The sequence below is a fragment of the Loa loa genome, assembly GCF_000183805.2.
Source record: "Loa loa unplaced genomic scaffold supercont3.273, whole genome shotgun sequence".
NCBI lineage: Eukaryota > Metazoa > Nematoda > Chromadorea > Rhabditida > Onchocercidae > Loa > Loa loa.
The window spans coordinates 51,964-63,979 of record NW_018108453.1 but is presented as its reverse complement, the minus strand read 5'-3'; the positions used below and the strand labels follow the sequence as shown (position 1 = coordinate 63,979).

The 12,016-nt window shown below is 32.2% G+C and overlaps 3 protein-coding genes across 4 annotated transcripts; 2 read left to right on the top strand and 1 right to left on the bottom strand.

The window, feature by feature from the left end:
* The first annotated feature begins 2,297 nt into the window (after positions 1–2,297).
* On the top strand, positions 2,298–5,053 carry LOAG_08679 (PHD-finger family protein). The gene is made up of 5 exons (XM_020447766.1): positions 2,298–2,497; positions 3,013–3,196; positions 3,608–3,697; positions 4,066–4,163; positions 4,283–5,053. The coding sequence occupies exons 1-5, from the start codon at positions 2,306–2,308 to the stop codon at positions 4,442–4,444; spliced, it is 726 nt and encodes a 241-aa protein (XP_020302040.1). The 5' UTR covers positions 2,298–2,305; the 3' UTR covers positions 4,445–5,053.
* Positions 5,054–5,315: 262 nt separating this feature from the next.
* LOAG_08678 lies at positions 5,316–9,296 on the bottom strand. 2 transcript variants are annotated; one of them, XM_003144208.2, is made up of 10 exons: positions 9,205–9,296; positions 8,930–9,028; positions 8,400–8,468; positions 7,826–7,938; positions 7,244–7,355; positions 6,992–7,137; positions 6,715–6,794; positions 6,351–6,455; positions 5,991–6,065; positions 5,316–5,388 (listed from the first exon to the last, which is right to left on the bottom strand). In XM_003144208.2, exons 1-10 carry the CDS (start codon positions 9,252–9,254, stop codon positions 5,320–5,322), a joined length of 918 nt encoding a protein of 305 aa, XP_003144256.1. In that variant the 5' UTR covers positions 9,255–9,296; the 3' UTR covers positions 5,316–5,319. The 2 variants fall into 2 exon arrangements, with proteins under 2 accessions (XP_003144256.1, XP_020305237.1); XM_020447765.1 differs by lacking the exons at positions 8,930–9,028; positions 9,205–9,296 and adding an exon at positions 8,688–8,779.
* A 630-nt stretch (positions 9,297–9,926) lies between these two features.
* LOAG_08677 (hypothetical protein) lies at positions 9,927–10,910 on the top strand (the record flags this gene model as incomplete). Its single annotated transcript, XM_003144207.2, has 1 exon — positions 9,927–10,910. The coding sequence occupies one exon, from the start codon at positions 9,927–9,929 to the stop codon at positions 10,908–10,910; it is 984 nt and encodes a 327-aa protein (XP_003144255.2).
* Between the last annotated feature and the right edge of the window lie 1,106 nt (positions 10,911–12,016).

The window sequence follows — 12,016 nt, the reverse complement described above, 5'->3', positions numbered from 1 at the left end:
GTAGTGTGTGTGTGTGTGTGTGTGTGTGTGTGTGTGTGTGTGTGTATATGTGTGTGTGTGTGGGTGTTATGTGTGTGTGTGTGTATGTGTATATGTGTGTGCATCTGTGTGTTCGTACGTGATTCGCGTGTGCACACCTGCGTGTGTGTGCATGTGTGTATACGAGTATATGGGGATATGGACTAATAGAAGCATTGGTCATCCAATTAGGTCACTTAATCCAGTTGAAACATTGAATCAATAAATCAAAAAGATTGTAGCGGAAATGATTGAATTATGCATTGATTTTAAATTTAATTCTAATCCTGTAATTTAATACTTAATTAATTTCAGGTTAGGATAATTCGTTTATCAGTGCTGATCCTGCATGTAATAATTTCATTCATTGTCTGCTTTATCATTACAGCTATGGTTCTCATCAATTATACTAGGAAGCATTGATTATTTCATATTTTATCCTATCATCTTTATCACATCAATAATTATCAAATCAATGAATAATTCTGTACCTTTAATGTAATAAAATCTTTCTCCATAATAATCTGTATATTTAGCAATTAAAATGTGAGCATTTTTAAGTAAATCCTTCTATTTAGCTATTTTTATATCATTCAATAAATATAATTCCTTCATTGTTTTTGCAATAATTATTATCAAATAATATGATAAATTTATGATAAATAAATTTTGCCATTTACTATTTTATTTTAATTTAAATTATTTTTGCACTTTATTTTGTTTTAATTTTAATTTATCTTATATTTTATCATCACTTTTTTGTTGCCTTTTTCTTTTTTATTGTCATCTTTTTTTTTTCATTTAAATGAACAGACAAATAAGTGCATCGAATTAATTATTCAATTAGAATAAATTAACTAGACAATTAGAATAATTTTTGGTATAACACTTTTAATTCAGCTAAATATCATAAAAATTATACAAAAAAGAAAAGTTTTTTTTTTTTGTTGACAAGATTAAATTTAATACTTTTGCAATGAATTAGAATAAATTAAACCCTTACAACAAACGGACAATTATTACTTTTACAACAATTATTTCTACAATTTTACAACAAATTTTTAACAAATTAAAAAAATGGAAATTTTTTTAAAAATATTCTAGACACAACTAAGTTAATAAGAAAAATATGTTTTAAGTGTATTTGAATTCTTTACGATGACTGATCAGATATATTGATGATTTTATCATTAATTTCATATACCACATTAATATTTTGCTAAATTCAATCACACCGTACCAATGTAATTACTATATTAGACTACGTTATATGAAGCTATACGGTAGCACATTTTATTGTATTACAATTGCGCTGAATAAATGTTCTAAAAATATTTAGGCATAGTTTGTTGTTGGTAAAAATCAAAAAACCCTATTTATTTCAACTAATTATTATTTATACCGGAACCGAAGTTTTTTCATATCATTGCTATCATAGTTGCATAAAGATACCTTTTGCCATTCGGTTTATTCTGCTGTTTAAAACGTCTTGTTTTCTTGAAATTACTCGCGTGATTGGTCCGACGTGTTTTACGTGTGTTGTATTACGCTTAACCAGTCGTGAAGTGTTAGAAAAGTTTTATTAAGTATTTACTATCTGTTTACTTATCTTATCATAATAGTTGCTCATTGGCTTTTTTATGATACGAAACACGAAAATTGTGGTATTCTAGAAAACCACGTTTCATGCAACCAAAAAAAGTGGAAGAAAATGAAGAAAATGGTGCCCTAGCCGGCATCATAGTGAATTTTTATTTGCAAGCTTAATAATTTGTTTTCTTATTAAAAATTCCATGTTTTTCGATCGTATACTGGAAGATTTCTCCCGTTCCTGTGGCACTATATTAACTTTGCATAAAATATGAGTCTAGGTATTTATTGATTTAAAGGGAAAAGTAGCTCAGAAGAGTTGAACTTGATGATGATTTGACAATGAAGGAATATATTATTTAAATAGAGATGCGGACGAGTCTAAATATTATACAAGTATGGTTGTTTTGGTTTTATAATATCAGATTTCATACATGTGCGGCTTTTTTAGATTTCTAAAGAAAATTTATGTTTCGAATCGTGACATGTGTTGGAATTGGTATTGGTGATTAAAATTGAACGTTAATGAGAATAGTTTTCGCAACTTTTAGTCACTTCTGTGTTTCACTGGAATAATAAATTGAAGTTCAGATGATCAATATTGATTATCGTTAAGGGTCATGATCAGCAATCGTTTTTATGATAATATCTTCATACTATTATTCTTATAATTTACTGTTATAAATGTCAGTTATAGATGTTGGATCATTATTTGGATAATTTATCTACACTTCCTCGTGATTTAGCCAAGAATTTGCAAGGAATTCGGAAATATGATATGGAATGCCATAAGAAGTCAGCCGAGATCGACCGAAAATTAAGGGTCTTTGTGAAATCATATCAAAAAATGCCGAAGAATGCATCAGCTGCGTTTAATAAAGAAATCATGGCAAGTTATCTTTTTTTTCTTTTCACTTTTATCATTTCATCAAAATCGCCCAGTTCAAGAAATTGGATGCCAGTGAATTGGGACCGGAAATATGAGATGAATGTAACCGTGACTGCACCTATGAATTTTAAACTGTATTGCCAAGTTACTACCCCGATTTCTATCTGCCTTGTACCGATCTACTTTGGGTCGGGTGGTCCTCTGTAGAAATGTTTACATGTTTAGCAGTGGAATAGTTTGGTTATCTTTTTTTTTTTATTGACAACGTCAGTTAAAGTGATGAAAAATGGCGCAGTTTCATACAATCTAATTTGTGCTAACTTTCTGTTGTTTTTTTCATTTTATTTTGTGTAGTCATTATCTGTTGAGCTGATTCTAAGTCTGAAATATTCACAATTCGCTTTCAGTTATTTTGGTAATAATATCCATTCACCTGAAATTCAAAGAAAAGCTCTTCTTTAAGTATAATACGTCTTTGTCCTCAAGTACAATTCATAGGAAATCAACTTTTACAGACACTGTTCGCGGAAATCGAGCGTTTATCGAATGAAAAGATCCGTTTGGCATCAGATACTTACGAACTTGTCGATAAACATATCAGACGTTTGGATAATGATTCGGTGAAACTTCAAGCTACGATACGGCAAAAATATTTGGATGTTGCAGCTGCAGCTGTGGCAAAAACTAATAAAAACGGCGGTAAATGTTAGAATGTCTATTGTATGTAATTGTGAACTAAACTATACATGTACGTATAGTTTGTCTTTGATCCGTTTGTATGAGTGATCGAAATTTCTGTGCTCAGATTTCTGCATTTCCAGTTAACTAGCATAGTTCGAATCATTGTTTTGCCGAAGGGTTTAACATTGAAATATTTCCACTTTTGATATCAACATCGCCCCTCTCCATGCTTTCCTCCTGCAACTACTGAATCCATTTTTATCACATCTTATGGTTGTAAAATGGCGAAATAAACTAGTATTTCGTTCGCTTTCATGTTTAGTGATGGAGATTGGTGAGGAAAGAGCAGGTGAAATTCTAATTCCTTACCAGAAAAGTAGTTTCGAAAGGGATAAAGACTTTCGATTTGAAATCCTACATTAAATTCAGATGAAATGCTTGATCGGAAACGAAAAAGTATTGCGGGTCGTAAGGATAAGAAAAAATCGAAAGAGGACAGCTGGTCTCAGAAAAGCACAGGTATTTTACAAAGCATGCTACTACCATCTACGATAAATTCATTAATATTCTATCTTGGATTCCATTGAATTTGTCGGCAAATATCGTGGTGTTATTGTATGTATTTTCCACTTTACTTTAGAAGCCTCAATCAGAAATTGACACTGGAACCACATTTCTCTTATTTTATTTCTGAAAGTTAGAATAACCAGATACGCCACATGCCTTTATTTTATAATCTAGCAGTCAGTGTTTTTTCTTAAATAAATAAATAGTCTTTCTGCCTAAATAAATAGTCTTTCTGCTTCTATGGTAGTCGGAAATATTTCACGAAATTCAATTAGTCGAGTGAGTTTTTGTTACATTTTATCGTTGACATCCTTTTCCAGCTTCTGTCTCTACACCATTCCAGCCGTTTTTGGATGCACCATCGGTTATGGAAATGCCTGTTGACCCGAACGAACCCACCTATTGTATCTGTCATCAGGTTATTATCTTGCAACTTTGAAAAAAAAGTTAGAAATTTAAGTTTTTATTCTGTTATTGCATTTTAAGGGTTTCTTGGTTTTGTTGCAAAAAAAAAAAAAAAAAAAAACTATTTTGCAGGTTTCACATGGTCAAATGATAATGTGTGACAACAAACAGTGTCCTATAGAATGGTTCCATTTCCAGTGCGTTGGCCTTGCGGAAGCACCAAAGGGAAAATGGTATTGTGAACGTTGCAGCGAGCAACGAAAAAAAAAGAATTCTACTGGAAGTAATAAATAATTATCACCCAGTCACAATGATTGTCACTCAGTCACACCTCTTAATTCATCGCTCCCTATTTCATACGAAATGAAAGATCTTTTCTTTTTACCACAACCTTTTGAAACATCCTTAAAAGGAAAATCCTTTTGAAACGTTAAGTCATAGTATTTACTGAGATGCTCTCATGTATTTAAGTTACCTGAAATGTTACACGATCACCTCGAGTTATCTTTATTAACTGTTATAACTTGTCTTTCATAACCAATTTTTCAGCTTGCTATGTTTTGATTGACACAGTTTTGCAATACAGCGCAGTCATGTCAACAATTTGTACATTTTGCTTTTTGATAACGAATCATTAACGTTTCAGTCGCATTTGCATATTTTTGTATGTGCTTCTCTACATTTTTGTTTTTTCATCTATTGGTTTGTAAATGCGCTTCGATCTCAGAATGAAAACTGTACCTCAGAACTTGCAGCAAAGCGTGTAAAAACATGAAGATATTTCTACGACGGAATATATTCCAGCAAGTCAAGCCGTACTGTTGAAATCAGACATTAGATGAAATCGCATAATCCAAACATTAGTAGCCAACAGTGAATCCAGAAAAAGTGTAGACTCCTGCGACAAACAATTTTTACATCATGAAAGAAAGAACACAAGATGATTTTACAATATTATCTTCATCAAACGATAAAGCACTAAACTGTGACTTTTAATCAAGAAAAATAAAAGAAAGATGATACTGGTAAGATTGTATTATAGATGTTTTTTAAGACCACACGTATTCACAAACTGATAAAATGGTGACAGTTTTTAAATTGATATTAATTGGTCTTTCGTTTTATCGTTGTTCATAAGGAACATTTAACAACGAACGTCCATTGCTCGTTTACTCTCTTGGATTAATGAAAAGGGCACCTGCTGCATATGAGACGGATGAATCGTTCAAGCTACGACTCTGCAATTGTACAGCAATCTTTATCAAGTATCGAATTTACTTTCTGGAGGGAAGAAACAAAGTATTCTCTCTATGGCACACATTTTCAACACTTAATCTAAGTCTTAGCTGACAATGCAGCTCGATTTAGTGAATTAGTTTAAGTTCTACTTCTCTTAAGACGATAAGTTTGCTTACTCTATCCGTAACTATCTTCCCTGATATAGAACTTTACTAGCTCTATTTGTATACAATTCAACATTGTCTACAGATTATATCACGCATGAGAAAATGTGAAACGATAGAAAGCATCTCTACACCGATTCCTATCGACGACAGTTTAAAGTGTTGATTATGAACCAATCTTCCCAAAGAGCTCTTAAAATAAAAGGCGATACAGTTGACAAATAATTCTTATATATTTGATGTTACTCTTCAACTACTGAACATAGTATGTTTGACGTTTGCGTTTAAGTAATTCAGTGGAGCAATCAAATTGATGTATAATTGACATATTTACATATAATTGATATATCAAATTGACATATTTCATATATAGTTTTGAGCTGATTCCAGATGAAACCTTACTAAATTTCATAGTATCATATCTCCTAAATGAGTACCTGATTAGACTGTGCGTACTTGAGAAACACGAATTCCGCTAGATGGTTGTTCATTTGACGGAAATATTCCGCTGCCTAAAAATACAACAGAAAATCATCCAATCTCCAAAACCTGATCAGATACCACGTAGTAATTTGAAGATCAGATGCTAATAAGATCATATAATGATGAATGCTTCATTATAAGATGCTTGTAAAGCAGAAATACCAGTAATTTTACTAGTTAGTATATTTCTCGTACACTTTTTCGAAAGTGATTAATCTATTAAAAATTCTATCTTTCATCACAAAAGATAACCATTCACCACCGGATTATACTCCAAGTCACTAATAAGAAGTGTAGTAAAATAATATACTTACATAGAGAATGACGCTTATTGGATTTCTGCCACAAATTGTATTTTGTGTCCTTTTCAAATACTCTCCAAACGCGACTGGATTAAGACTAGAAATTGCATCCATGCCCTGAAAACATCCAAAAGACAACGGTTAGGACGCAATGGCAAGCCTTGACATTAAACTGATCATCATATTTACAAGGGTGTAATTTCAACATTTCTGCTTCGCTAATTGCAAGAATAACTTAACAACCATCATCCTTCTTTGGATCACACTTATCACTTTTCACTGCTTTTTCTTTTCATTTTTTCCTTTTTAAAAATTAGATTTATGATTCGCCGGCGAAAAAGAAATTGAAAAAAGAAAAAAAAAGAAAGAGTGTAACCTGTTTATCCATAGCAGCAATTTGTTCGTAGATTGGTACACCGGTAGTATTGTCATGTGGCATGAAATGAAATCGACTTCCTTTAAGCATGCATTAATCAGTAAATAAACTGAACAAAGTAAAGCCATGCTTTTCAGAGTCATGCTTTTCCTTATTTTAATTAAGCACTAAGATATTTTCTCAAGCAGATTTCTTCATAATTGGGCAACTGTTTGGAGGATATTAATAGTTACGACTAACATCAGAAAAATAAAAAATCATTTTTAAACTACTATACCCCAATGACAGAAATCGGAACTGACGACAAAAACTATCTTTGGATCCGACAGATATTTGCTAAATATTTTGCCATAACTGGCTTGTTTTGAAGGTGAAAGTGATCCTACCAATACTGGCACAATGCTGTAACCATTCGCTGACTGCCTGCAATAAAAAATTTAGTCAATAGATTTGAAAAAAGAAAAGAAAATCTCGTCGTCCCACAATGATCTTAGAACAAATCCGTTGTTTTAATCCAATAAAAATATACTTCTCCATAATTTTTGCAATGTAAGGCAACTGCATTTCGATGCTATGTTCCGCTTCTTCACTACGCAAATCCATCAACGAAAAAGCTCCAGTTTCTTTTAGCTCCGTATTTGCTACAATAGTTATGATATTTAACGTTAAGTATGAGGAACAAGTTCATTAATAAAATACAGATATAGCATTATACAGGTTCCAGTTTCTTTCAGCTCCGTATTTGCTACAATAGTTATGATATTTAACGTTAAGTATGAGGAACAAGTTCATTAATAAAATACAGGTATAGCATTGTACAGTCGTTAACAACTTTGAGAAATGCTAAGGTTGTTATGATTTTTCAGAGATGCTCATGATAATGCTAAGCCATAGCATGGTCATGACCGATCTATTTAATCCTCTTCCTACCATCACCACACCACCACAACCACCAAAACCTATACAAACATCTCGTAAAAGGTTTAATCGTTTTATATATGCATAATAAAAAATCACCCGTATGAACAATATATCAGTCTAACGGAGTTTATTTTCTTTTATGATTAATAAACCATTGATGTCATTTGGAGGAATTGGAAACAAAAAATACTTCTTTGATCGATTTGAAGGTCACCAATAGGTGTACGATAACGTGAACAGGTCGACAATGCACAAGTATCCAACGACATCACGTGTGACGGTCCCAATACGAATATAGTACTACTATAACAATTATACGAGATGACGTGCAAATTTCAGCAAAGAAAGTATGAAAGCAACTAAATATTTATCAAAAAAGTTCACAATCAATTTAATGGTCTTAAATCTGTGTGCAAGAACACAATTTTGCGATTTCTTTCCCTTATTCAATTTCATGATAATAGAAACATCCATCCGTCTATGCTTCACTGAAATGACGCATATGGAAACAACATGGCAGCATGCAGAAAGCCGAGAAGATTGATCCAGCTATGGTTCAGATCTTTCGTGTAGCCTTATTGTAAACTTACTCAGGAGCTCTTTAAAATAGGTGATAAAGGACCAGGTAAGAAGCGATTTCATTTTATAAAGATGAGTTAGTAAACAGGTCGATTAAACAATCCACAAATAATTCACGCAATTTTTACTTTTGATGAATCATAAAAATAAGGTAATCTTGCAAGTATCATAGAATTTTCACTCACACAGTTTCAGGAATAATTTGCTTGAAGGCAAAAGCTGCAATCCTGCCGCTGTATGAATAACCAGCATGTCTGAAAAAAGAGCACCACTTGTTAAAAATACATTCGGAAATTGAGATAGCTTCCAAACCCATACATTTGCTTTGTCCTAATCTCGAGACTTCCTTCATATTTTTCTCTTTCTCTTTCTCTTCTCTTACTACTAACAACTCTTCATTTATTCTTAGATAAGGGAAAGAATGGATGAAATATGACGGAAAGGAGATGTTGAAATTAAAAACTTAATCATACTTGAAGACTGTGATCGAAAAGTGACTTCGTTGCTATTAATCCATACTGTCCTTTAGCGTGCTATCCTTTAGCGTGCTACTAACGTTATCATCCTGTATGAATAATTGATACCAAAATTAGTGATATTCATACATAACCTGGGCTAGCAAAACTTAACCTAATTAATCTAGTCGAAGTAAAAATTGTTGGCTTTAAAATGTGCAGTGTTTAATTTTCCACTGTCGTAAAACAATGACACTTACGGTGAAATAATAGCACGAGCTGATTGCGCATGACGTGAGTCAGCAGCACCAAGCCATTCTGTTAATTCTCGATGCAATTTCCTTGGATCGTTCGTATACCTAACACAAAGAATAATGTAATATTACAAAAGAAATCGGGTTATGCGTTGCAACAATTTCATCGTTAAAAGATAGAGCTGAAATATAGGATGTATAAAAGAATAAAGTTCACGTTGTGTTACAAAACATTACGTTACACGTATACTGAAAGAACAGAAAACAGAAAACAAACAAACCAAGATCCAGCGTGAGATGCATTTCTTACAGCATAACCAACAGAAGCCATTATTTTAGCACGATAGTTTTGACGTATTCCAACACTATAACTACATTAAAATAATTTTAAACGTTTTTATATGTGTTCTAAATAACATGTTTTAAACGCGTCATGATAAATTAAATGATAAATTTGCGTTAAAAGATGCAATTTTAAACTTGTTTAACGGACCTCCTTCATAAAATGTGCAGTAGGAATCTGAATCAATACATTGTTGAAAGTGAAAAATCAATAAAAATATCTTTAATGAAAGCAAACTATGAAGATTAACGAGTTCCATATGGATCACTTTTTCTTCTCCTTCGTCAATCTGACCTTTGAACCCAAGATGAAATATAGCTCTCCCTATTTTTAAAAATCAATTTCTCCAAGGTAACAAAATTCCACGCTCTCCAAAATGATCGGCCAAATTACTGCAGAGAATGCAACGAAATGTTGTAGCATAGAAATAGCATTGGTGAAGTGAATGATAAGAGAAATAGTATGACAGAGGATGCTATACACTTCAAAACATAATTGTTAGAGAACAATAGAGGGAACGAAAGTGTTGCATGTTGCGTTCACCGCGGTGTCTTCTACAGAGCTTATCGAATTGAAATTTCGAAGGTGGTTTGGAAAGTATACCGATTTGAAATTTTACTTTTTAGAAAGTACATGGTTTTGTTGGAAGTATTTCAAAGTATGGTACGAGAGAAGCAAGTTATGGTACCAGAAAACGTAGGAAATCAGGTTACGGTATCAAGAGCTGAGAATATGGTACTGAATGGTACCAATGATGTGGTGCTAAAAAAAGGAAAAGATATGATTGCGGGAATAGACGAAAACGAAGATATGAAAGAATTTGATGAAGTGATGGTATCAACTGGTAGTAATGTGGCAACAACTGATGATGGTATGTTATCAGTAGACGAGAATATGATAACTGCAAAAGATACGATATCAATTGAAAAGGCTAGAGGGTCAACAGAAGAAATTATGGCATCAAATGATTGTGGTATTGAAGAGGAAGACGAACCTATGATATCAGGAAATAATAGTGATGTGACACCAATTGATGTGATTATGATATCAACAGAAGAAGATGTGATATCAGTGGATGAGGCTGTAGGATCAATGGAAGGAAATGCGGAACAAAATGAATGTAAAAACAAAAATAGAGTGATGATAGCAATGGATATCGGTGGGATACTAACAGACGAAGGAGTATTCATAGATGAGCCTATGTTAGTGGATGAGCCTATACAATCAGTGGACAAAGTTATGTCACCAAAAGAGAAAGCTATGGAAGTAGAAGATCAAATTATGACACCGAAAGATGATGGAATGATGTTAACGGATGAATCTTTAGAATCAGTGGACAAACTTATGTCACCAAAAGAGAAAGCTATGGAAGTAGAAGATCAAATTATGACACCGAAAGATGATGGAATGATGTTAACGGATGAATCTTTGGAATCAGTGGACAAAGTTATGTCACCAAAAGAGAAAGTTATGGAAGTGGACGATCAGCAAGTTGTGATTCCAAATGACGATACGATGGAAATAAAAAATGACGAATCAATGGGTTCAATAGGCGCAGATATGATGGCATCAACAGATGAACCGATGACATCAGCTGATGAAAATGAACAAAATGTTCATGCCAATAGCTGGATCAAAAAATGATTTCGTGTTATCATCAAGCAGTGAGACGATACATAATTCAGGGGAGTTTTAATAATACTTAATTTTAATTTCATTTAAAATATTTGATTTTGATTGAAATATTTTGCGATTTATTATAGGTTAAGATTGATTAAAGGTGAATTATTGCCAAGTATTATTTAAATTTTAGAATGTAGCACTAGTTATTTTTCAATTAATTATATTAATCTTTGTTTCTTTTCGTTCTTTTTTTGTCGTTTGAAATTAAAAACTGTTTGGATAGGAGAATTTTTTAACAAATATTGGAAAATTTCCCTAAAAGTAACAAAGTAATTACTGCAAAATAACTCGTTGTAGCAATAGCAGCGCTAAATTATTTACTACTTCAAGAAAACCTAAATTAATTAAATGATTGAATGAAAATCAGCTAATTTAGGTAGGATGAGAAAATTTCGGGTAAGTTAATAAGTTAGGTAAAGCGAAAGTTTGATAAGATCAACATATGAAATTATCTTTTAAAGAAAAAAAAGAAAATGCAAATATATACTTTTTCCTATAAATTAATATTCTATACTTTTCTACACTTCCATATTTTCATCTTTTTTCTCCTTCTTTATCTCATCCTTCTCCTTCTCCTTCTTCTTCTCTTCATCCTTTTTTAACAAATTTCTCAATTCTACAAAAGTGACATAACTAGTTTTGTCAACGATTACTACTACTACTACTACTACCACTATTACTGTCACTGCAACAACGAAGTGGTAAAGCATTTGTGTACATGAAGAAGAGAGAAGAGTAAATATGAAATGTTGAAAATGTAATATTAAAATCGTAAAAACTGGAAATTTTCTTGATAAATATTGTCAAATTTTCCATTGGTCAAGAAGAAATATAAAGGAAGGAATGGAAGACGAAGAAGAAAAAGTTGAGATTGAAGAATGTGTAGAAGAAGAAGAAGAAAATGTAGAAGAAGTAAAAATTGAAGAAATAATTCAAACAAAACAATAAGCAAATCCAGTTTTAATCGATTAACAATCCTATCCAATCAATTGTTAAATTTGCATTTCTTTCTCTCTCTCTCTCTCTCTCTCTCTCTCTCTCTCTCTCTCTACTTACTTACTTACTTA